General features: G+C 53.3%; 10 protein-coding genes across 10 annotated transcripts; 5 read left to right on the forward strand and 5 right to left on the reverse strand.

Annotated features, from left to right (window-relative positions):
- Positions 1-505: 505 nt before the first annotated feature.
- On the reverse strand, positions 506-840 carry COCMIDRAFT_76408 (uncharacterized protein; the record flags this gene model as incomplete). Its single annotated transcript, XM_007691381.1, has 2 exons — positions 506-653; positions 704-840. Coding segments are annotated over 2 exons (285 nt in total), but the record flags the coding sequence as incomplete, so codon positions are not given.
- A 467-nt stretch (positions 841-1307) lies between these two features.
- COCMIDRAFT_6686 (uncharacterized protein) lies at positions 1308-4283 on the forward strand (the record flags this gene model as incomplete). Its single annotated transcript, XM_007691354.1, has 1 exon — positions 1308-4283. The coding sequence occupies one exon, from the start codon at positions 1308-1310 to the stop codon at positions 4281-4283; it is 2976 nt and encodes a 991-aa protein (XP_007689544.1).
- A 1058-nt stretch (positions 4284-5341) lies between these two features.
- COCMIDRAFT_38177 (uncharacterized protein) lies at positions 5342-5906 on the forward strand (the record flags this gene model as incomplete). The annotated part of the gene is made up of 3 exons (XM_007691372.1): positions 5342-5353; positions 5512-5666; positions 5708-5906. 3 exons carry the CDS (start codon positions 5342-5344, stop codon positions 5904-5906), a joined length of 366 nt encoding a protein of 121 aa, XP_007689562.1.
- Positions 5907-6587: 681 nt separating this feature from the next.
- On the forward strand, positions 6588-8983 carry COCMIDRAFT_27661 (uncharacterized protein; the record flags this gene model as incomplete). The annotated part of the gene is made up of 2 exons (XM_007691366.1): positions 6588-7830; positions 7884-8983. 2 exons carry the CDS (start codon positions 6588-6590, stop codon positions 8981-8983), a joined length of 2343 nt encoding a protein of 780 aa, XP_007689556.1.
- A 905-nt stretch (positions 8984-9888) lies between these two features.
- Positions 9889-11389, forward strand: COCMIDRAFT_27662 (uncharacterized protein; the record flags this gene model as incomplete). Its single annotated transcript, XM_007691367.1, has 2 exons — positions 9889-9945; positions 10049-11389. 2 exons carry the CDS (start codon positions 9889-9891, stop codon positions 11387-11389), a joined length of 1398 nt encoding a protein of 465 aa, XP_007689557.1.
- Positions 11390-11962: 573 nt separating this feature from the next.
- Positions 11963-13465, reverse strand: COCMIDRAFT_27663 (uncharacterized protein; the record flags this gene model as incomplete). Its single annotated transcript, XM_007691368.1, has 1 exon — positions 11963-13465. One exon carries the CDS (start codon positions 13463-13465, stop codon positions 11963-11965), a length of 1503 nt encoding a protein of 500 aa, XP_007689558.1.
- A 1186-nt stretch (positions 13466-14651) lies between these two features.
- On the reverse strand, positions 14652-15623 carry COCMIDRAFT_99594 (uncharacterized protein; the record flags this gene model as incomplete). Its single annotated transcript, XM_007691382.1, has 2 exons — positions 14652-15338; positions 15390-15623. 2 exons carry the CDS (start codon positions 15621-15623, stop codon positions 14652-14654), a joined length of 921 nt encoding a protein of 306 aa, XP_007689572.1.
- Positions 15624-16431: 808 nt separating this feature from the next.
- Positions 16432-18087, reverse strand: COCMIDRAFT_99508 (uncharacterized protein; the record flags this gene model as incomplete). The annotated part of the gene is made up of 3 exons (XM_007691383.1): positions 16432-16505; positions 16555-17443; positions 17494-18087. 3 exons carry the CDS (start codon positions 18085-18087, stop codon positions 16432-16434), a joined length of 1557 nt encoding a protein of 518 aa, XP_007689573.1.
- A 709-nt stretch (positions 18088-18796) lies between these two features.
- On the forward strand, positions 18797-21605 carry COCMIDRAFT_27666 (uncharacterized protein; the record flags this gene model as incomplete). Its single annotated transcript, XM_007691369.1, has 3 exons — positions 18797-19073; positions 19183-21412; positions 21476-21605. The coding sequence occupies 3 exons, from the start codon at positions 18797-18799 to the stop codon at positions 21603-21605; spliced, it is 2637 nt and encodes an 878-aa protein (XP_007689559.1).
- A 324-nt stretch (positions 21606-21929) lies between these two features.
- COCMIDRAFT_6693 (uncharacterized protein) lies at positions 21930-22961 on the reverse strand (the record flags this gene model as incomplete). Its single annotated transcript, XM_007691355.1, has 1 exon — positions 21930-22961. The coding sequence occupies one exon, from the start codon at positions 22959-22961 to the stop codon at positions 21930-21932; it is 1032 nt and encodes a 343-aa protein (XP_007689545.1).
- Between the last annotated feature and the right edge of the window lie 561 nt (positions 22962-23522).

Raw genomic sequence — 23522 nt, forward strand, 5'->3', positions numbered from 1 at the left:
TCCTCGGCCTCAGCTTTCTTAGCTGCAGGCTTCCTGCCACGAGCCTTCTTAGGGGGTGGGGCTTCATCTTCTGTCTCTTCCTCGTCCTCCTCTTTGACTACTTCCTTCTTAGGCACAACCTTCTTGCCCCTAGCCTTCTTAGGTGGTGGGGCCTCCTCTTCGCTCTCATTCACGGGCTCCGCGGCCTTCTTAGCTTTGGTGTTAGCGCGAGCTTTCTTCGCAGGCGGGACTTTCTCTTCTTCTTCTTCGTCATCATCTGCTGCTTGCTTCTTGGAGGGACGGCCGCGCTTCTTGGGGGCGGGTGCGGGCTTGTCTTCTTCATCTTCGTTCTTGACTTTAGTGGCTTTCTTTTTCTTGGGCTTCTCTTCTTCGGAAGCATCGTCTTCTTCGCCCTTCTTGGGCTTCTTTGCTTTGGACTTCTTGACACCGAGACGGTTGAGCTCGGGATCCTGGGGTTGTGAGTAGGGATATTGTAATGTGTTAGTCAGATCCTTACGCGTGTGCAGTCTTCATCTGGAATGTGGTTGTGCTCGAGCGCAAACTTGACCTTTTCTTGGAACTCCTCTGGCAGTTCATCGTAGCCATCGACCATGTCTGTATCGCCTCCGCAAGTCTCATTCAGATTCTCAATCTGCTTAGGGGTGACACATCCCCTACGCTAGTTAGTACTTGTCCTTTCATAAAATCAACAGAACAAACTCACCAATGGCGGTATTGCCAGCTAACATGCTCGTGAATGGTAACTTGGACGGCAAAGCGAAACTCGCCCTTTGTAATCTTTTTGCCTTCATCTTTGCAGGCCTTGACTTGGCAGCCAGCGCGGTTGTTGGGAGACACCTCTGATAACTGATTAGTTTTGCCCGGCTCATTTCCAATTGGTGATTTGAAATGCGATTCATATTCCATTGGACATGAGCGCACTAGAAATCATGTGGTGACTTACCGACACGGTATACACCCATGGTCGCGGTAGGTTGCTGTGTCGCGTGAAAAAGGGGTGAAGACTCCTGGAGAACACGCGCAGAGCAAGTTGGGTATATATGTAGCGATTCTAGGATTCAGGCAATCAGTAAGGCGTTTCCTTCTTGCAAATCCCTTTGTGAGTCGTCGCGACTTGTTTGCGCTGTCGACGCGTGAGGTTACTAGCGGCAGGCAGACGTGGGAGGTCTGGCAGGGGACCCCTGTCGGGCGGTGTTAGTGCGTCTCGGAACTGGAGAGTGCAATTCGTCATTATCCTAGTCGGAAAAAGTCAAGAAGATGCCGCCGTCACGAGCAATTCACCTCGACCACCCATTCGCTACCCCTCAATGAGCACTGCGCATACATGCTTTCGCAGCGCCCTCACACAGGCATTCCGGACCAACACTCGTGGGATCGCTGCTTCCTGTTCTGTGGCCGCATTTCTCGTTCCGACGCTCGCCAAACCCGCCAAACGCACCTTTGCAAGTGGAAAACACCGCTCCAACCACGCGCAGCCATCCCTGTCTCTCCCGGATACACATGTCCAGGATGAAGACGCTCAGACACGTCCAAAGAAGCCAAGGGAACTCGTCACATCGCAGATACCCTGCCCGCAGCCAGAGGCTCGTGGTGACATCAAAGCATGGCTTGCCGTCCTTGAGCCCTTCTTCCCAGCCCACTTGCGACGAGAGCCTTCAGATAGCCCCGACATATCGGTGAGATCGTTCGACCTTGCCTATGTTCTCAATTCGGCTCAAGTTGCGTCTGTGGATATTATCAGTCACATAGGGCTGGTCGAGGGTCGGTGGCAGACTGTGGTTTGGATGGTCAAAAAGCTTGCGGAAGACAGACAACACTCGACCGACACCGCTCCTCAACTTCAACAATACGCAGATGTCATGTGGCAAGGACGCGAGTATCGGAACATGAAAAGCCTGACCGAGAGCCCTCTTGTACTCCAGCGAAGCCCGCCATCGCAGAGACCGAGGTTTACCCTGGACACAGTGACTTCCGCCCCAGAGTCGGTCAGATACAGGAACGTCACGATAAAGCGAGGGTTGGGACAGCTGTGGAGGAGCTTGGGAAATATGATCTTGGCAGCTACAGAGCAAGGAAGTACTGGGCAGGAGACCATTATGCCTCATGTCTTGCAAGTGATCGCATATCTGCATCATATAGGTCTTATCCCCGACTCAGTCTACACATATCGTCCACACGAAGACAAACATGCGCTGCAGCAACCCCCGACTATCCATATGCTGTCATCCCAGATTCTTACCGCGCTGTCAGATGCGACATGGAAGGCGCATGAGTCTTCTGTCAAGACTGCAAAAGATCGGGCCAACGCTCAATACTTTCTTGGACACGAAATACCAGGATCTCGCTACAAGGCCTACGTGACAGAAGTGACGCCAGAACTGTGGCTGGAGCTTGTGCTCTGGTCCTGTCTACACGGTGGCTGGGTATTGGACGGAGTTTCTATCTTGGAGCAAATCGCAACTAAGAAAGGAGAGCAAGGATGGGCGCTCATCAGCTGGCGAGAGATTCTGGAACAAGAAGAACAAAGGAAGCCAAAGCCAGCAAGGAGTTGGGGTCTGTTTCCAATGTATGAGGATGCATCGGCAAGCCCCGAGGACCGAGCACGAACACGCAAAACAATAAGCGGCGAGGTGGTCACGGCATTTGTAGACGGACTTGTCAACCAGATGCGACTTGGAGTGGGCACTCGCGGCGCTAATCCCGAGCATGTGGTTTCGTCCATCAAAACACTCAAGACGCTTCTTGACGCCAACAACCTAAGTCTTGGAGCTATGGCTTGGGACTCGATCATGGCACGACTGATAGAGTCTGGTGGCTTTGTGCCAGAGAAGCGACCCGAAGTGCTGTTGCGCATCTTTGAGCTTGCACCAGGATTCGGAGCTGAGGTCGGCACTGCAAACGCAGCTACTCAACGGAGTACTGAGATTCCCTACTTCTTTGAGCCGACAACGCTACCATTGAGTCTGTTGCACCGCACTATGCGAGCGTTCATCAAAAACGGAGATATCAATGGTGCCATGGAAACACTGTCGCTTCTCCAACAACATGCTGATGACAACAAGCAGAGATCTGTGCAAGAGTTTTTCACGTTTTTGAGAAACAGCCCGCAGCTACGAAAGGACGAGCCGTTCACGAGCAGGCTACCCCCTGTCAGCTTCCCAGCGTTTGACACCAAGCTTCCCGTGCCACTTCTAGCGCAGCTTCTAGACTTGGCGACGGAGTTGAAGATGTACGACTTTGGACGATGGATGCTCTTCTCGGGAGACCTGGACGGCCCGCTGATAAGCCCTTCGCTATATGGTCATCGTAACATATCGGCATCTATTGTGCGGTTTGGTACGTTGGCTGGGGAAAATGATGTGGTTCTCAAAGTGATTCAAAAGGCTGGGATATGGAATGAAAAGCATCAACAGCAGCGAATGCCGGCAGAGATTCTGACAGCTTTGATCTGCTGCCAGGTGAAGCTGGGGCGGTGGCAGGCTGTACGGAGCATGCAACGATACGTAGAGCAAAGTGCCACGTTTAGACCTCGGCCTATTATCATCTCGACCTTTGCAGCGGAGCTTCTCCGGACGTCGAGTGGTTCTGAAGAGAGCAGACGCGAAGCCCAAGAAAGCTTTACGGGGCTGCTGTTTGGATGGGAACGCATCATTCTGCAGAATATGCGGGATGAACTCAACTGCATACTCTCCATCATGTCTACGGTCGATGGATACTGGAAAGAGTACTGCTCGCAGTTCTTGGCGTTCTCGGCGCGGCACGACATCAAGCTTTCGACGGCCGAGTTCAACCGGGTGCTATGCGGTGTGCTCGAGGGCTACGGCAGTGCCAAGGGCAGGGCGATTGTGGAAACGTGGTGCTACAAGCCACCCAAGAGGTTTGAGCCATATAGGGCGCCGGGAGGACTGCCTACTATGGCTCGGTACCGGGTGACTAGAGGCGGAGAGTACGAGGATCGCCCCGAAGACATTGAGATTGTGCAGCAGTCTGGGGCAAGGATGATGCTGCAGGGACGGGTGCACGCCAACCACGAGACGATATGGGCCGTTGTCCGAAAAGTGCAGGAGGAAGTAGCAGCCAAGGAGGGAGGTGGCGAGGGATTGACAGAGGCCACGCGGACTGAAGCGCGGGATACACTGCAGTGGGCGGCACGGCTGCTTTACTATCTAGGGTTCGACTATGAGGACATTGCACGCGATCTGGGTAGCCTCGTTGGGCTTGCGGAGCTCGAGGTACCTGGGGGAGGTGAAGAAGCAGAAGGCGGCAAGCAGGGCGAGTGGTAAAAGGCCAGATTTTCGGCCAGTTGCATGTCGTGTAGAAAAGGCAGATATGATGTGCATGGAATTGCGTAATACAGCGTCTAGACGACGGTGGGTACTTTGTATACACAGTAGTAGTAGTAGTAGTGTATGTACATACGTGGTTGGTGACTGGGGCAAGGCGAGGCGCGTGATGGAGAAATTGGCAAACCCTGAGTGTGTTCGTGGGTTTGGCGCTCCACTAGGGGGCCCCACTTTTTCCCAAGCAGCCGTTGACGTTTTTTGCCTGGGCCAGACCACGGCCGACTATGAGAAAGAGTGCGTTGGTGCAGCAGCAAAAGCGAACAATGGCCTCGTGAAAAGCAAAAGTCGTGGTAGTTGAGACGTCGGTTGACGTGACTACAGCAGGCCAAGAGGGCTGGGAGGGCGAATGGGAGGCGAGGGGACCTGTGTCAGTAGAGGGCTGAGAGCCAATCAAGGGCTCCTGTAGGGACGGGCTTATGACACGTCGAGGATAATTGCCAGGCGGCCCCCAGGTCAAGAAAGAGAAAAAGAGGGCGAGCCGGGGGGTGTGTGTTGCTGATCCAACCAAGAGGCTGTGGAGACGGGAGATGCACCAATGTTCTGCATGCTGCCATCCTCCCCCCACTAATACCAAGGCATAGCCCAGTCCCAGTGTGGAGGGGCGGGTAAAAAAAAAGTTGCCTTCCTTGATGTCTGCGGGTTTACTTGCAGCAGCGGCAGCAGTGAGGTGAGGCATTGCGGGCGGATGAGGGCGCGAGGGGAAAGTAATTTTGAAGTGCAAATAAAATTAGTGGGATTGGCATCGGTGGCGCATAAGCGAGAGGGAAGCGATAGGCAGCAGCAGCAGCAGCAGCATCAGTGCAAGTGTCAGCACCAGCAGCAGAAGCAGCAAGCAACGGCCCGCCGTGGAGTGTCAGTCTCAAGGCTGAGGCGCCGGGGCTACGTCTCCAAGGCCCTCACCGCTTCTTTCTGCTTCCCACACACGGGGCAGTGCCTATGCCCATGGATAGACGATGCATCTGGAGGGGCAGCAATGCCCGGCGACGTCAAGCACGGCCATGGGGGTGGGTGCTGGGTGTCTGGAGGGGCAGCCGCCCGAGGGCTCGACAATGCCATGACGACGACGGCGGCGCCAGAGGGCAGTAGCAGTAGCAGCAATATGAGAGAGTATGTACATGGACACATGGCTCGCAGGTGAATGCATCCATACATCCATACATCCATACAGAGCCAGCCAGCCAGTCTGCTGTTGGCCGCAGCATGTGCTGACCAGGGCACTCCGGGCAGCCAGCAGCCAATAGGGTGCAGCCGTTGGCAACGATTAGCCCCGTGTTGCCTCATCGCCATGTCCTCATCCTCGTCCGCATTAGGGCCAGTGGGGCAGTTCGGCCAGACGACCAAAATTTCCAGCGAGCTGCGAGCAGCGAGGGGCACGCGACAGACGCTGCGGGATGCGCCCCGGCCATGGCCTTTGGACACTGCAGACGGCTAGCCACCAATTGCGTTCCAGAAAAAAACAAAACACCAAAAGCCTTTCATCGTGCCATCCGTGCCGGTTGCATTTTACCGTGTCGTGTCGTGCTTGCTCGACATGGAGTCATCGCTGCAGCCAGGCAGGACTAGGATGCCCGCCCGGACCATGCGATATGCCGCTAGGGCCAAACTAAAAATTAAACATATCCTTTGCCCTCGCCCGCATCTTTTCTCTCCGCACCAGCCCCAAGACGTCAAAGTCGCTCAGATTCTTACCAGGACCACTCCAGACCCCCCCCCCCATCCCTACTTCCTACTTTCGTCGAGACAATGCCGCAGGCACGCGCTGAGCTCTAAACTCCTGGTGCAGCCCCACCCACGGGCTGCATCAGCCCGACAGCTCACGGAATTCCCAATCTCCTCGACGATACCAATACCAGACTGCGTGCAGTACCCTCTGCCCCAATCCGTCCCACTCAATTGGCATTCGTCCCGCCTGCGCTAGTAAAAAAATTCCACCATTGTCTCTCGCAGCCCTGCTCCACAGCTGCTGCAACATCGACGAAGCTCAAAGGGCCCAACATAGTTCCCACGCCCTGACACGCCCCTCACAGTACACCACATACATTACACCTACATACTCACCTGCACGCTATCCTTCTTGAGCACTTCCCAATTGCGACATACTTACCCGCCATACCAATCACACCTCTCTCGCTCTCTCTTTCTCTCCGACACCCTCATCTACCTACTCCACCGCCACCATTTTCATCAAAGGAAAAAAAAAACACCGAGAGTGAAAAAAATTTCCACAACACAAAACAGCCCACCATGGCGCATCGGACACACACTCGACCTTCCATAAAGGGTCTTTCAGACCGCCACCAGCAAGACCGCAGCCCATCGCACAACGCTGCCGCAGACATCCACCGCTCTCACCAACGGTCTACCTCTCCAGACACAATATCAGGAAGCACACACCACTCTGAAGGCCGTGGTGGTGACCAATCCGCCACAGAAGGTGCTGCCGACGACGAAGATGACGAGGACGATGACAGTAGTGCTGTAAAAGATGACGAGTTGGATGATGAGACCGACACCGACGACGTCCCTGCTCGCCCCTTTGGCTACAGCAGGGGAGGAAAGGGAAAGGGCAAGCAGCCTGCTATCCGCATCGACCCTGTAGATGACGACGAGTCTCACGCTGAAGACGATGAGACCGCGTCCCACACAACCGGGCTGCGCCTTGTACCCAGCAAGCACCCCGTGAACCAACTACTAATGAGTAATAAGAAACGTACCTTTAGTAATCTCTCAAGCACTTCAGTTCTCTTTGGCGATGACTCGACCGATCAAGAGTCATTTCCCAGGCGCAAGATTGCTCGCAAGCTGAGCAATGCCGCCAGTGTCCCCCTGCTAACCTACACCGACAATGAAGACGCGCAGACCAATGACAACGCCATTGAGACCGACGATGAAGACTACAGTGGCGTCAATCTCGTCCCTGATGACGATGAGTCTGACTTGGAGCTGATGGAAAAGCAAGAAGAAAGCTACATTCTGCAAGAAGAGCAGCAAGCTACTACCCTTCTCAATGAGTATCGTGATGCTCGCCGCCTCAGCCTTGATAGCTGCCTGAGCGACAACATCTTCGACGTTACTGCCCCCTTAGATGATGCCTTTATGGCGGGGCTTCCTGACTTTGGCTTCACTCCCTTCTTTGAGCCTGAAGCTGTCCCCGCATCACCCGTCCCCATGGCAAAGAGGAAGTTTTCAGATGGCTCTGCCAAGCGTGTCCGCTTCGATGACGATGTTCCAATGTCAGATAGCTCTAGCTCAGAGTCATCGGAGCTCGATAGCAGCATCTTTCCAGATCTCTTCATGGATCAAGACAAGATCCCGCCTAGCTTGCATCAGCTGCTTGAGATGGACAACGATGATGACAATGGAGACATGGCTTCTCCCCAGTCTGACATTTCCTTCTGGGACTTTGAGCAGAATGAGTCTCGTATCACTCAGCTCGACAACTCGGATGAGTCCGAGGGCGAGTCGAGCGAATCTAGCGGCTATGAATGTATGGTAGTGCCCTACGCCAACTTTGATCACCTAACTAACGTACATTCTCAGCCGACATGGGTGATACCACTGACGAAGAAGATTTTGAAAACGACATTTTGCCACGCACTCCAACCCAAAACAAGTCTGTCCTGCACCGACCCTCTTCGGCACCTGGGTCCCGCGCAAGCACACCCAAGCCCTTTCAGCGAAGCGCGCGGCCCGTCGGTCGTCAGATTCCCCCCACGCGTGGCATCTTCATTCACGACGAAACCGACCAGGCCATTGCCGTCACTAACCGTGCCACCAAGGCCGTTAGCTTCTATCGTCCTCGCACAGTGCTGATCCCATGGATCCCTCTAACAGACTATCACAGCAGTACTAGCAGCACGGTCAACAACAGCCCTAGGAACTCGGTTGCGCAAATCAACAATGCCTCTGACAGCGAGGTCAGCAACGAGGTCTTCAATAACGGACTCAGCACCGACATCATGCTCTCGGGTATCTTTGGGTCTGGTCCAAACGACTTTGTGTTTGGAAGTGAAAGCGTCGGTCCTCCCGAGGCTTTCTATCCTTTCGTAAGCATCTCTTCCAACGGCAACATGGGCATCGTTGACGAAGACGAGGATGGTTCTTCGAGCGATGATTACGAGGATGACATCAACATTACCGACTTTATGGACTTTGGTTCTGACGGTGATGATACTGATATCGACGAAGATGAGGATGTCGACGACACTGATGTGCCAGCAACTCCAGCAACCTCACAGGTGGCAAACCATGGCTCGACTCCCGCTGCACCCTCGACTACCACTCCACAGACACGTAAGAGAACAACGTCAGATGTCATGCTCGAGCACTTTGATCGCGGTGTCGTTACCGCCTTCCGTACCAACCAAAACCGATACCGCGACGTAGCATCCCTGCCGTCAGACCCAGCAGCTCGAGCTTCCGTCTCACGTCCAGTTCGCTCTGGAAAGTCGGCTGAGGCGTTGATCACACCACTTCGCAAGCGTTCGCGTTCAAACAGAGTGGCCAAGTCACCTTTGAAAAACCACACCAACATGAACCAGAGTTCGCCTCTATCAGGCGTTACCAAGGCTACCGGAAGGCTGCAAAGCTCGGTCATGGGCTCCTCTCGAGGACCGCCTCGCATGGGACGCTTTTCTTGAACACACTTATACACACTTGGCGCTGGTTGTCGCCACAAACTTCAACCACGGCATGCCAGATGATGGGCAGCAAGGACGAGGAAGAGGAAGAGGTAGGACTAGAGGAGGTTTGCCTACGATGTTACGATACCCACGGCCTTTTACTTCTAGCTGTTCTCCACGGCTATGTCGTTAGTACGGACTTGATCATGCATGTGCATGTTTTTCAAAAGTTCCTCTTGGGGTCCTTTAGACGGTCCGGATAAAAGTTGCGGGATACTACTGGCTTTTAGAGCGGAGATTACAGCACGCGGCTACGCACCGGCTTCGTTCGGCTAGTGCAGCCTCGTCACGCTTCTGACGAATTTCCTTTGTTTTTTTTTTCTTCTCCTTTCGTCCCTGATTTACAAGCGACTCTTGATTTCCATCTTCTTCCTATGTGGCTACTTGTTTCCCCCAAAAGGAGTAAACAGGCTGTTTTGGGAATGATACCATGTGTTTCACCCGCAAGCACAATCTGAAATGGGATTTTCTGCTTCCTCTGGCGTTTTGGGTTCACGGCCTGCAGGCTGTCGACCTGATGGCGTTGAGAGGCTGACGGGGTTGCTCACGGGTCCATCGTGTACTCTTTTTCTTTTCTTTGTATGGAGTCGGGTAATGGGATAGGCAACAGACATGGTGTAGGATTAGCAAAGGGTTCTTTTCTACTGCTGTATTGCTTGAATGAAAATTTTATTCCATGACTTGATGGGTTTGGGTTGAGCTGTGAAGTGGTGGAGTGACGTACAAGTGTTTAGTGCATGTGGTCTGTGCAAGCTACGTCACAATCTCAAGTGCGGCGCGCGACAGCATGTGAAGATCCAGCGCGTGTGAAAAGACGTATTCCAACAACCACAAACGTCTGCTACGCAGTGTAGCGGATAGTTATGGAGGAAATCGAAGATGATGTTCGCCAGGACAGGTCAATTGTACAGGTTGTGATTGTAAGGTATCCCCTGACCCGTCTTCGCGACGATTGCACCTCCCGCGTCTCCCCACCCACCTGCGCACCGCCCACCCACGCGTACCACTGATTGAAATACCTAGGACTACCTACTTCTCCCTCTTCGTATCGCGACATCGCCCGCTCTGCTACGAACCTACCTCCGCACCGCCCTTTTCTTCATCGCATCCACCATCCTCTTCGGCTTTGCCGTCGTAGCCTACTCCTCCTTCTACTACGCCTACATCCCCGTCCGCGGCATCGTCGTACCCGTCTATCTCCAATACGACCACGCTCCCCACTCTCTCCACGCACCCACACAAGTCAGCAGCGTTGTGCCAACCGTCAAACCAGCAGCAGCAAAATGGCCCTACGGCCTCGCCAACATCCCCGGACTAGTCGCCCGCCAAAAATACGACGTAGTCGTTGAACTCGACCTACCTAGAAGCGAAACCAATCTTCGCGCTGGGAATTGGATGGTCGGACTCGAATTCCGCGGCCCTACGACACGCGGGCAGGGTGTAAAACATATGCTAGGCTGGGATGAGGAGTGGAATGTTGAAGATCACAGTCAAGGCGGTGTGCCGGGGACTACGGCTGAGAAGAATGTTGTTGTAGACGATACTACTACTACGACGACGACGACAACTCAGACTCCGACGGTGCTTGCAAGGAGTAAGAGACCGGCGATATTAACGTACCGGAGTCGTGTGCTCGAAATGATGTATCGCCTCATGCGTCTTCCGTTGTATTTGCTGGGGTGGCACAAGGAATCTGAACACGTGAGGATTAAAATGATGGAATCCGTCATGTTTGAGTCTGGATACCGTAATATCCCTTCTAGTTTGCGTCTGGAGCTTCGCTCGAAACTTCCCCTAGAGGTCTATCGTGCTAGTGTGCACATGACCGCGCGGCTCGAGGGGATACGGTGGCTCATGTATCGGTACCGGATCCTCGCTGCTGCACTTGGAATTCTGGGGTTTTGGGGGGTGGAAATGGGGGTGCTGCTGTTTACGTGGGGGGCGTTTACGCTGCTTACCTCTTCGCTTTCATCTTCCTCGCGTGATGGAGATGGGGATGGGGATGGGGAGGAAGGTAAGAAGGAAGAGAGGAGGAAAGTTGAGGCAGGGGAAACGGATCCAGGGACGCCGTTTAGTGAGACTAGTCGTGTTTTTCCCACGTTGCCGTCGCAGTATCCACTTTCGTATAGTTCGTCGGGTGGTGGCGGTGGTGTTAAGCGGGAAGATGGTGAGGTATCGTTGAAGGATATTCCTGTCAAAGAAGAGGCCGAGGCGGATGATGAGGATGAGGATTTTCTACTTGAAGTACCGCTTCCGGTGGGCGTGGAGAGGGAGGCGGTATTTACGGATTCTGGGTTAGGTACGGGGTTGGAGAGTGGGATTGAGAGGGGGAGTGCAAGAAGGAGGGGGGTAAAAGGGGAGTAGTAGAGTTGAGTTTGTTTCTTTTTTTTTTGGTGAGGGGAGCTTTTGTTTTCCTAAGGGAGGAAAGTATGGGAGGGGAGTGGTACTGGTATATATCTTTGCTTGTGTGTGTATGTGTGTGTGTGTGTTTAATTTAACTTCGAGCCTCTTTTGGGGGGGATACCTGATTTCGGCAGGTTGGGATGCGTGGCCTCTGTCATTCTTTTTTTTTCTGCGAAGAAGAAGAAGAAGAAGAAGAATATGATATACTATACGCCTATGTTGGTTTAATGGGTAGAGGTAGGGTAGAGATTACATAAGACCCTACCTCTACTTCTACCCGCGGCCCGTGCAACCACTACCATACCTCTGGGTAAGGGAGACCCATTTCCCAGTGTATAATACGCCGAATAGATACAACTACGTCAAGTCATAAATTCAAGCAAGAAGCAAGATGCATTGTATATTGAATTGCCCACCCAGAAAAGGAACTTTGTTATATATGTTTTAAAAGTCCTCAAAAATGTACCTGCCAAAAGGAACAAGAAGAGAAGAGAGAAAAAGAGAAAACAAGTAACATAGAGAGACATGAGAAGATTACAACATGGGTCTCTCAGCCGCTGGATCCTTACCTCGAGCGAACTTCCTCTCGATCCTCTCCTGGCCTTTGATCATCATTTCTTTAGCTTCTTCGTCTGTGATTTGTGTTAGACCCGTGCTTACGTCTTTCTCTTCTCTCTTTAGTGTCTTTGCGCGGATTAGGACTGCGGTGCTTTCTGGGGCCTTGTTCTCTGGCCCCTCTCCTCTCACCGTTCCACCCTCCTCCGCCACTACTCGTTTGATAAACTCCAGATGCTCCTTATAATGCACCTCACTCTCCCCCAGCCCCTCCAGCAACACGGCAAAAACATGCGGCATAGCTTCGAACTCGCGCCACGTAACATTGACCCCTTGCCTCACAGCGCGCTGAGCGAGGACAGCGGCTTCATCTCTCAGCATCTCCTGGCCGATGGAGAAGAACAAGGGCGGGCTACCGCTCCAATCTTGAGCTGAGAGCGGGGAAACGAGGGGATGGAGTAGGGCGCTGCCTTCACAGTAGAGATCCGCACGGGGAGGGTTGGCAGGCCATACTTCATCTTTCGGGAAATCTCTCTTGTCGGTTTGGCTGGGTGGCGGGAGGTAATCGAACGTCGTTTCGTTTTCTATCGATGGCAACGCCCTCGTGATATCCAACCAAGGCGAGGTCAGCGCCAGGCCAGCCGGTAGCGGTATTTCGACGTCTTTCCCGTGGAATCGCACTGTAGGCGTCTTCCCATCCGGCGTGCTCCTGTGGATTTGCAAGAGAAGTTGCAACAACGCCGTGCAACACAGTCCTCCCGCCGAATCGCCCCCGAAGACAATCTTACTCGCGGGAACAGCTTCGTGAAACGCCCCCGGCGGCGGCGACAAGAGGGAAAGGTACGCCGTAAACGCATCCAGTAGCGCCGCCGGAAACGGATTCTGCGGCGACAGCCTATACCTAACATTAAACACGCGGCCCCCCGTCTCTCTCGCAATCCTCGCCCCCAACCCCCGATACCCCGCGGGATCGAGCAAATACATTGCTCCGCCATGAAAATACAGCATCGTCGTTGCACTCGTCGTCTCGCGCATCAACCGCTCAAACTTCTCCTTTTCCCCCATGCCCACCGGCTCTCCCTCCCCTTCCTTCGCATCCTTGCGAAACCCATTCCACTCGGCCTCGACCCCCTTCTGCTCAGGCTCCTCCCACTTCTCCTCCCCGGTCCCCATCTCCCTAATCGCCCGAAAAAGAAGCTGTCGCACATCGTCTTCCCCAGGCACAGCCATCGCCACCCGACTCACCCACATTTTCCCCTTTACACCAGGGTCCCGCAGCGTAAACCGCTGCGTTTTGCCAATAGGCTGCGGATCGGCATTTGGCCCCACCATCTCGCGGATCATGGTGACGGTGAGGGAGGTTTTCAGGTCCCATTTTGACGACTGCGGGGTGAGGGAGAGGGAGTGCCAGAGGGCGGTTTTGACGAGTAACGGCGTCTGTGGGAGGAGGAGTTTGAGGAGCGCCGTTGGTGACGAGTCCATCTTTTTCGTTTTGCTTTTCCCTTTCTCTCTCTGTTCCTTTTCTTTCTTCCTTCCTTCCTATATCTCTTTTATGTGGAAGTCGGAAGTGGAATGTACCCCAGGCAGCAATGTTGTTTCTCGATAAGACGAAACCAGGAAATGTTGCGATTATTTATAATCGGGGAGGGGGGGGTTTCGAAAGTGATGGTATATCAGACGAGTCAGGCCTTTAAAACCAAAAAAGAAACAAGTAAGGGTAAGGTCTTCTCCCTCAGCGGCGCAAAAAAAAAAGAAAAAAAGGGTTACAAAAAGTCTTGACGTCGTTTTTTTGGTTGCATTTCCCACCCCCCCCCTCCCCCAAACCCTTTTGAAAGATGCCGAGGCAGCAGGGGAATGAGTCTACCCGAGTCATGCGCGTCATGGGTTATGAGAATACGGTCGATACGGCTCGGGGCGTGCGTGCGTGCGTGCATGGGGGGGGGGGGAGGGCATGTTTTGTTATCATCTTTTTTATTATTAGGCAGCAGAGATATATACACGCACGTGTGCCAAGTCAACTTCGCCAAAGTAATCTATTACCATGTGGCTGTGAAGATAAACTTATGAGCTTATGTCATCTTTTTTTGGTATTTCGCACTAAGTACATACTACATACTGCGCGCTTATCGTTCCTTATTGCGGAGTAAAATAACAAGCTAAAAAGCATGTTGGACCTCACCACAATACCACACACACCAAAGATAGTACGACTGCATAGTGAATAATGTCCCATTTTCCCAAGACGCAAATAAAAATAATAATGGGGGAAACGCAGAAAAAACTGTGTGTGTGTGTAGTATCCCCTGGTGGTATCTTTGCCCCTGTTTCCCGAAAAATGCCCTTATTGCGCCTCAACAACCCAACCCGCTTCACATACAAACCGTACGCAGCAGCAGCGTATCTTCTTTCCCAACTAATTTCCCACAAACAACTCATTATACTACAATGGTGACGGAGTACTTGTTTTGCTACCCATCGCCTCGACAGAAGACTCGTCAGCTGAAGAGTCGCTAAAGGCCGATCGCAGTTCCTCAATAACAGAGGCAGAGTCCGGGTCCTCACCGGAAGACGACTCATCATCAGCCGGATAGTCAAGCTCAACCGACTCCGGATCCTCACTAACAACAGACGACTCATTATCAGCCATATAATCCGCGGAAGTCGACTCCTAGCCATCCAACTCGCCCTCTTCACTGCCCCTCTCCGTCACGTTCCCATCCGCAGTGCCGTTAGCAGTCGGCTGGCTTTGACTGGTCATCTGGACTCCTTCCATGCTCCTAGGCGTGTCGCCAAAGTCGATGCCATCTTCGGGTGTTCTAAGCCCGGCGTACATGTTAGGCTCGCCGTCCTTGTCCGGCGTCTTCTCATACAGATCGGCCATCAGGTTGCATGCTTTTCTGATGTCGCGCAGCTGGATGTGCTGAATCTCCCACCAGGGCTTGCCATCGTCGTCGCTTAGCTCAACCTCGGCCATGCGCGCGCCGGCATACAGTGATGCTGTGGCAATTGTTCGTGAGGGAAACAGCAGACACATTTGTGTGGATGTCGAGTCGGAGAGAAAAGCCCAGGCTGAGTTGCGCAGTTTTTTGTTATGCTCGACACCGTAGTACTTCATCATATCGTACATGATCTTGTATGGCGATTCAACGTTTAGGTCAAAACATAGGGCCTCGAGTAGGACATCTTCGCTGTACAAGATGGTGTCCCGCCATTTCCAGAAATCTTTTGTTTGCTCGTCGACAAGCTTGTTCGGGTCTTTGAGCGCAACTCGGACACATGACACGACGAGTTCTTTCATCTTGCGGCAGTTCTCTTCGACTTTAGTAGCGAGAAATAATGCAGTCGCAGCGATTTGCTGGTTTCGTCAGATGCGCTCGGACACAGGAGCCATTGTGTGTAGACTTACATAATGGTGAAGGGGCTTGTAACCGGGCCGTGGCTTGAGGCTCATCCGCATCAGGTAGCGGTTGAAGAATACGGCAGCCGTGCTGAGAGTCGTCTGTGGGAGCTTGAGCATCATGCCCACCTGCAATATGAAGCCCACACCTTTCCGTCGCAGTGTCCGCTCTTCTTCCGGAGCCATTCCATCGGTTATCGACGGCGCCAAAAGCAGCTCTTCTTCTGTGAATATCCACTGCATTTCGGCTTCGACTACCGCCGGCGGCGGTGGGCGAGGAGGCTCGCGCTGTGGCACCATTGCGCTGGACGTGGTCGAAACCATAACCAAAGGCTAACAGCACCAACGTTTGGGGGTAGAGATAGAGTGCTGCGCAAGTCGTAGGTGCCGGCACAAGTGGACGCGCGTTGTCGTAGAGGCCAGGTAGCGGGCTATAATAGACGGCCAATCAGACGGAAAGGCTCACAGAGCGCAAGAGCGGATAGCGGTGTTTCGCGACGACAGATAGGGCAACTGCCGGATAGAGAGGAGGTTTTGTTCGTGAAGTGTTAATGAAGCTCGAGTGCTGCAAGGGCCAGCGGGTCTCTTCCGCGGCGAAGGCAGGGATTAGCGCCAAGCCCATGCCTCCACTCCATCACCCTTCCTGCACTACCACATCACATTGATGGCGCCCGTCCTAAGAGCTTATTCTTGTCACACTGCTGTGCGTGTAACTATATTGAAAGTTTATACAGTATGCTTCAAGAATTGTTTCAAACCATGCGAGGGGCTTCATCTGAAAACACTAAATCCGGGACCCGCAATGGTTCAAACAAGAGTGTAACTTTGTAAATAGTAGATCATATTTTGTGGGCTTCATTGCTGGAATCCTCTAGATACCCCATCCGGACACAGTTTTGAAGAGTTTACAGTCGTACATAGAGAAACAGCAGGTAAATTAAAAATACTTAGAAATAAAGCCACACATGTGAAAAGTCACGGCATTCGAGCCCAAGTCCGTGATCCCTCCCACCCAAACACGCCCAGTAATGCTATTGCTTGATCGTATCCTCTAAGAGAGGTAAAAGGCTTCAAAAAGGTAAATGACACCGAAAATGAGGAAGGCAATCGCGCCACCAAGAGTCACTGTGCAATGTTAGACGTGCTTTATGACCATAGAGAGAGATCTTCTTACCATTGCGCATACTAATGCGGCCAGCGATGGCACGGCCGCCAATAACGGCACCTGCAGTACACAGACCATGGCCTACCACGGCACCAGCAGTGACATACCAATAGTCTGAACCAGCAGCCATGGCAACTGTGGCAATCTGACTGCGGTCGCCCCATTCACCGAGGAATGTCATGACAAATGTCTGAACCCAAGCGGGGCTTAGAAGCAAAGAAAACAGGTTGTTGACAGCACCCATTGTGCCGGACATTGAGCCCCCGCGTGGAGATGGCATGCGGTCAGGTGAGCTAGAGGGGCTTCGAGCAGGTGCGGGTAGTCGCGAATTCGATCGTGAGCGTCGTACACCACGGCCAGACTCCAAAGCGTAGGGAGAGACAGAAGCCTTTCGGCGGCCCTGGTGTCGTGCAAGTTGCTCCTTTTCCTCCAATTCCTGCTCCACCTCTCGCATCTCTTCCCCAACACCTTCATCCGGGCTCATGGCGAGGCCTTCCTTAATGAGCCTTACACCGAAGACGAGGAAGAGAGCGGCGGCAGCAAAATGCGTAAAGCGTTCAGAGAGCAGTGCAGGGACAGCATGGCCCATGACGGCAGAAAGCACTGTCATGACTACCAAAGCAGAGAAGGCGGCAGAGAAAACAAGTAACCGTGGGTGTCGCATGGCCATGAGAGCGGCTACGAGGAACGTCTTGTCACCGATTTCCGAAAATATAATCATGGTAAAGGCAAGGATCAATGAGTGGAAGGGCTGTACAACGCCGGCGTCGGCATCCCCGCCGGGCGTCAAAGAGGGTGTCTTGGATGACGAAGAAGTGTCTAAAGGATCTTTGCTGGACACCGAGTTTGGAACGGGGATGGGATTGTCATGAGGAGAATCGGGAAGGTCGGTTGGTTTCTACAGTCAAGTCAGCATCATGTCGTACTTGTGGCCACTTTGAATCCTACCTCCAAGCCGCCTGCACCGAGTACGCGCGTAGGAGTTGCTGCATCTCCCGCGTCTCCCTTCAATTGCTTCTGGTCGTGGGGGTGAGGAGGCGCCTCCTTGGGCGATTCAGGAACCTGTTCCATCTTCGAGCCCGTCTTTTCTTCATGCGCCAAACGCTCCTTGTCTTTTGCAGAAACTCCACCCTCGGTGCCTTTGCTGCCCGTAGCCAGTTTCCGTGTGGGATCTTGCATGACGCTCTTGTCGCCATCGAGCACATCGTCGACCAGAACGGTGCTGGCTGCTGGCTTCTTTGCTGCCCCTAGGTCCTCTACGACATTCGGAGCCTTGCCATGAGCCTTGGGTACGTCGGCAACATATGGACCGTGGTGAGGCAAGCCATCGTAGCCGTCGACGGGTGCATCTTTGGTGCCTTTTGCAACTGTCGGCGATGCAACAGCAGGGTCGGCGAGAAGGGTGGCGTCGGGGGAAGCGGGTGCGGCAGCTCGCGCGAGTCGTTTGTCGGCAGTGATGTCAACTGGGCCTGGTGTAGCGAGGACTTGGAGAGCGGGCAAGAGAAGCAGCAAGATCTGCGGCCCTGGCTGTCGTAACTTCATGATGAAAGCAATTGGGATGTGAGCGAGGGAGGGTACAAGGGGACGAAAAGGGTCTTGGGCGACGAATTGAAACGTGGACAGGAAAAGGGTCGTAAGTGTACGTATGTAGAGAGAGCGACGAGAAGAGAAGAAGATGTGGCGAAGGAATGTGGAGGTGCAACGGGTTAATTGGATTCAAGTTGGAAACAGGCGTGCTTGGCGTTTGGGCGTATGCGTACGCCAGTCGAGTTACACTGGGGTGAGCGGCGTGTGGAGGAGGGCGCAGGCACAGGTGTGCAGCCAGCCCACGTATTATATTTAGTCGGCGTGTGTACGCAAGCACACCAGGCACTAGTTTAGGGGGGTTTTTCTTTTCAGGCAATTCTGACAGTGGAGTGAGCAAAGGCGGAAACATCCCTTGGATGCCGTAGTCCCGTCTCGACCTCAAACGCTTCGTATGCACGTCTTCACTGGCCTCCCCCCTGCCCAAGTTTGAGGCCCACCCCTAGGCTGCGACGGCCGCTGGCTGACTCATGCCTGGTGCCGGCCACGTGACTGCCCGTTGGGCGGGCGTCCTTAGTCAGCTGCAGTCGCGCATCAGACGGTAAACAAGTCAAGTCAGCATCACCACCGTTGATACTCACGTACGCCGTCTGCACTTGGTCGCGCCACCCACGCACCCTCCGCCGCATGTTCTGCTTGTCGATACAACGTGCCCTTTCGAATCCCAATGGCTGACAGTAGAGGTGTGCGGTCTGCAGGCCGACGCGAAACCCCTACCCCACAACTACCACTCTCCAAAACTGCCGCGACACAAATAGCGCGCACATCACGCGCAAGAAGCTTGCGCAGTGCAAGCCGCGAAATCACAGACTTTGTTCCTGTTGAGAAGCCCACCCGTCGATCCGCGCGCCAGGCAAGCGTCACTTCCGTAACCGGCGAGAATGAGAGCGAGGAAATCCAAGCGCGTCAGACAAGGCGCGAAGCCATGAAAGAGGCGTTGGAAGGTCAGTAGTCACTTTGCGGCCCGCTACATAACCTGCGAACCCCTACGCAGTCGCGAATGGATTACCAGCTGCTAGACTCGCCCATGGCTGATCATGAACGTGCCTTTAGACCTCACTGTCGTAGAAGAAATAGATACCCAGTTAGCGCTCGACGAGATTGAACCCCCAGGCACGCCCGAGCACGCAACTCCAGAAATTCCCATGCCATTCCGTTCCCCCGGCGGCATATCCGAAATGTCCGGAACCACTGCGATCTCTTCTTTCAGCATGGTCGAGGCCGAATTCTTGGAGTCCAGGTTCATTGTAAAACACTTGCGCAAGCTTTGCGATTCTGCGGACGAATTCTTGGAACACATTGCGCCCAGCGGTGCGACTATGCCGGACGATTTACGAAACATAAAAGAGATGCAGAAGCCGGGCTCCGCCTATTCCGAGGAGTACCTTGACTATGAGATAGAACTGAATGTGCATCTGAAGCACTTCAAGAGCGAAGATCACAGCTACATCCATGTTCGCGCGCTCCATCGCGCTCTCTTCGGCATTGACAAGCAGACTGCCGCATCGGATGCCGGCCTCGATCTGATATTATACCTGACGAACTTGCTCGTTTTTGCGAAACAAATGATTTATTCCGACCGAGATGACAAGACCATGTGGGATGTGCTACGACAGCTAGACAACACTTTCCCTGCACAATTCATGCGCTCACTGGACCCTAATGCACATCCGTCCGGTAAAGGCGAGAGCAGACTGTATAGAGAGACATTCCTGCTTGCACTGGAGCTGCGGACACAACTGGCGATATTGGTGCTTCAAAAATTGACCGACAGTCTCGACTTTGATCCCGAAGAAACAATAAACGAGATCTTCCTCCGCTCGGAATCATCACAAGCTGTAGATGGCTCTCCAATTCGTGGTTGGAACACTGCAGCGTTGGGAGGCGACGAGTGTCCATTACCCCAAGAACTTCAAGATCAAGTTGTAGCACGTTTGAATGAGATTCAGCAATACTTCCTAACGGACGAGGATTCATTGCAGCGTGGTGAGCTTGTCGAATTGGAACGGCTGAGAGAGAAATTTCCTTGGGAAGCAACGATTCTTCGCTTGTTAGCATGGGTGCGTCTGCGACGCAAGGAGCTGCTTGGTGCGATTGAGGATCTTGGTGGAGCAGTGGCAATTGCGCGCGACGTTAAGAAGCTCTACGAGGAGCCACAGCCTGTGATTGAGCAAGCGAATGGTCCGTCCAATCCACAAGAATCGCCGCGGAGGAAGCGGACCTCATTCGGACGAGAGAGGCGACGCAGCAGCCGCAAGTTTGATCCCAACGCTGCTGTAGACTTTCGTGCCATTGATATGCTGAAGGCCAGGGAACGCGACTCTGGAGTAGATTTCGAAGTTAATCCTTCTCGACAGGACCAGAGCAAGGAGCCGGCTCAACACGTAGAGGAAGCAGAAGGAAAGAAAGGAGAAGAACAGGTGCAGGGAGAAGAAGAGCCTCTCGCAGAACCCTCGCAACAAGATGACATTCAGCCGATACTAGAAAACGACAAACAACAGCAGCAAACAGAAGAGGAACCACAGGATCACGCACAGCCGGAAGAGGTTACTGAGGAAAGAGGAAATCAATCTGAAGAACCTGCCGCGTCTAATCCGCCGCAAAGTTCAGCAGCTTTACTCAAACGCTTGAAAGCTGTAGGGAAACCTCAGAAGGAGAATCGCCCAGTGTCAATATTCGACCGGCAGGTTTCTGCGCAGCGTGTCGAGTTTGGGGATGGCTTCGACGAGACACAGCCTACGCCGGGGCCGTCCAACACAAACAAACCAAAGCCGCCTCCAGAACCATCATCACGTAAACGCTCACGACCAACGGACGACTCTGACTCTGACGATGCATTCGAAAGCGAAGACCGTGGTCTCCGCGTCCCAGAACGCCGGCGCAACGCCCCAATCAGCAAAAGAGTTCGTATCGACCCTCCATCATCCGCTCCTCCACCGAGTCATCAACCTCCATCACAACAACCACCAGAGCAAGCAGAGTCCGTCTCCGAGCCCGAGGCCCCTGAGATGACTGAAGAAATTCCATCCTCAAACTACCAGGCGCAACGTCAACTTGCTCAGGAAAACCAGCGACTCCAGACTCGCAGGTATCGCAACGAGCGCAAACCCCGCCAAGCCTGGTCCAACGAGGAAGAAGACGCCCTATGTGAATACATGCGCATGTACCCGGCCAAATACTCCACAATCCTCACATACGACAAGAGCAACGGCAACTTCCTAGACGGCCGCACACAAGTCAATCTCAAGGACAAGGTCAGGAACATGGCGCTTAACATGATCAAGTAAGTTGTACATCTACTATGAGGCTTTGTATTTACGAAATCAACTTGCTAATAACGTGATAGATCTGGTACTGGACTCCGCCCAGGCTTCGAATACATTGTCCACCCCAAAGAGAAATACGGTGCCGCCCTGGTGGAAAGCGGATGGCTGATGCGCGATGATGGTGAGTGGGTGCGCCAGGAAGATGCATGAGTGTGTAAGTATTATGGTTTAATGATGTACTTGTTACCATTTTTTTGACTCTTAACCCCCCCTTTTTTTAACGTGGAAAAGAAATTTTGCTTCGTACAGGTGGTATGGGGTGGAGGAGGTGGATCGTCAACGCTTTTTTTTTCTTCTGGTCTTTCGTTCTCTTTTCTTCAATAGTTGCCGATACTCTTGATACCCACGGCTTGTTTGGCGTATGAAATCGCACGTTTCATTTTGGCTCGCTTCCTGAGCCCATACCCTTTTTTTTCTTGTCCACTTACAAGTACACAAAGTTTGAAATTCTTCATGTGATGTTCTGAGTTATTCTTATATCCGTTCTCGCCATCTAACCCCCCACTCGCCCTTTGCAAAGCTCGCCTCTACAACAGCACCCTTCATGACAGCCTCGCATTTCCTCTTCTCAGGCTCGTCGGGAACGGTGAAGCCAAAGGCACATCCGCGTCTCGCGGCCTTGCGCACCATTTCCCTTTCATCTGCTTTTCGCTGGCCTTCACGGCGCTTCAATTTCATCTCGTCCGTCTCTTCGATACGCTCGGCCCAGCCTTTTTCGCCGCCAACTGAGCCATTGACGTCATTTTGGGCTTGAGGCGGCCGGATCTTGCCGGATCCGTAGCCATATTCTATTGTATCCGGGAGAGCATGGGATGTGGTTCCTGGTGGCGACGAAGGATCCAATACAATACCGCCTTCGGCCTCGCCCTCTGAGTCTGACATGGTGTCTTCGTCGCTGGTAAGATCTGGTGGCGGGGGCTGTGTTGAAGTTTCCGTGCTGCTGGAAGCAGTTCCTGGTGCGGGATGATCGATCATATCTACGCTTCGCCAGTCCTCTGGTTTCTCGACTACGAAGCGTGCTTTGCGGTTTTTCCGACGCCCGTACACTTTTTCGGGGTCTTTTTCGCGCTGGAAGACGATTTCTTCCACAGTGCTGCATTCGACGATGACTCTGTGGTCGCCCTTTGTCGTCTTGGAGGGCTTCTTCTTGTGTTTCTTTTCGCCTTTGCGGCCTTTTCCATGCTCGTGGTCTTCTTCATTCCGATCCGTCTTAACGCCATCACTTGCAGGCTCGGCCCCGGCACCTTCCTTCAACGACTCTATGCTCGCACCGTTTAGCAGGGCTGCGAAGGTGGCTTCGATTTTACGGTCAATCGGGCCGGGTTTGCTGTTGCGGCATCTCGCTGAGCAGTACTTTACTTCTGCGGCCTTTTGTGTTTTACGTCGGTCGCCGATGACTCTACCGCAGCTGTGGCAATATGGGACTGAGTCGCCGACGGTGAGGTATAGGGGCGGTGGAGTGACGGCATGTTTGCTCGGACGAGACCAAGAGTCCATCCACGACATGGTGTTGGTGCTAGTGCTGAGGCTCCTGGTAAATAGTAGATATGGTGACGAGCGGATTTTGGTTACGATACAAATTGAAATGATTGACAATTGTGTTTGATGGAAGTTGGTCGAGATTATGAGGCTCGAGAGTTTCGGGGTACGGGTGCACGACGTCATCGGCACCTGTAGTGGTACGCGATTGTCTGCAGGAGCACACTGTGCCTCGCAGGCGGTAAGGACAGTGAATCTCTCATTGCGAACACTCTCGAATAGCACTTGCAAAACCCGATGGTGACGTATTCGAAGTTACAGCTGGGTGCAAGTAGGCGTGTCTGCGGCACGTGGCTATGCGCACCCATGAGTTTTTAGGCGTCCCCAGCAAACACCTTCCATCGACTTTAATACTACATTCCAAAGCCCATCGCTCGCGGGTGACGGGAAGTGAGATTATGGTCGTTGTTGCACCACCTCCACCAACCCCCAGCCGAGCCCTCGGATGTTACTCGTCTCTGTTTTTGAAAGTTGCCGAGCTTAGCAATGCTCCGACTCGGCAATGTGAGCGCGCAAATTCGACTCACT

This window comes from Bipolaris oryzae, assembly GCF_000523455.1.
Source record: "Bipolaris oryzae ATCC 44560 unplaced genomic scaffold scaffold_98, whole genome shotgun sequence".
Taxonomy (NCBI): domain Eukaryota; kingdom Fungi; phylum Ascomycota; class Dothideomycetes; order Pleosporales; family Pleosporaceae; genus Bipolaris; species Bipolaris oryzae.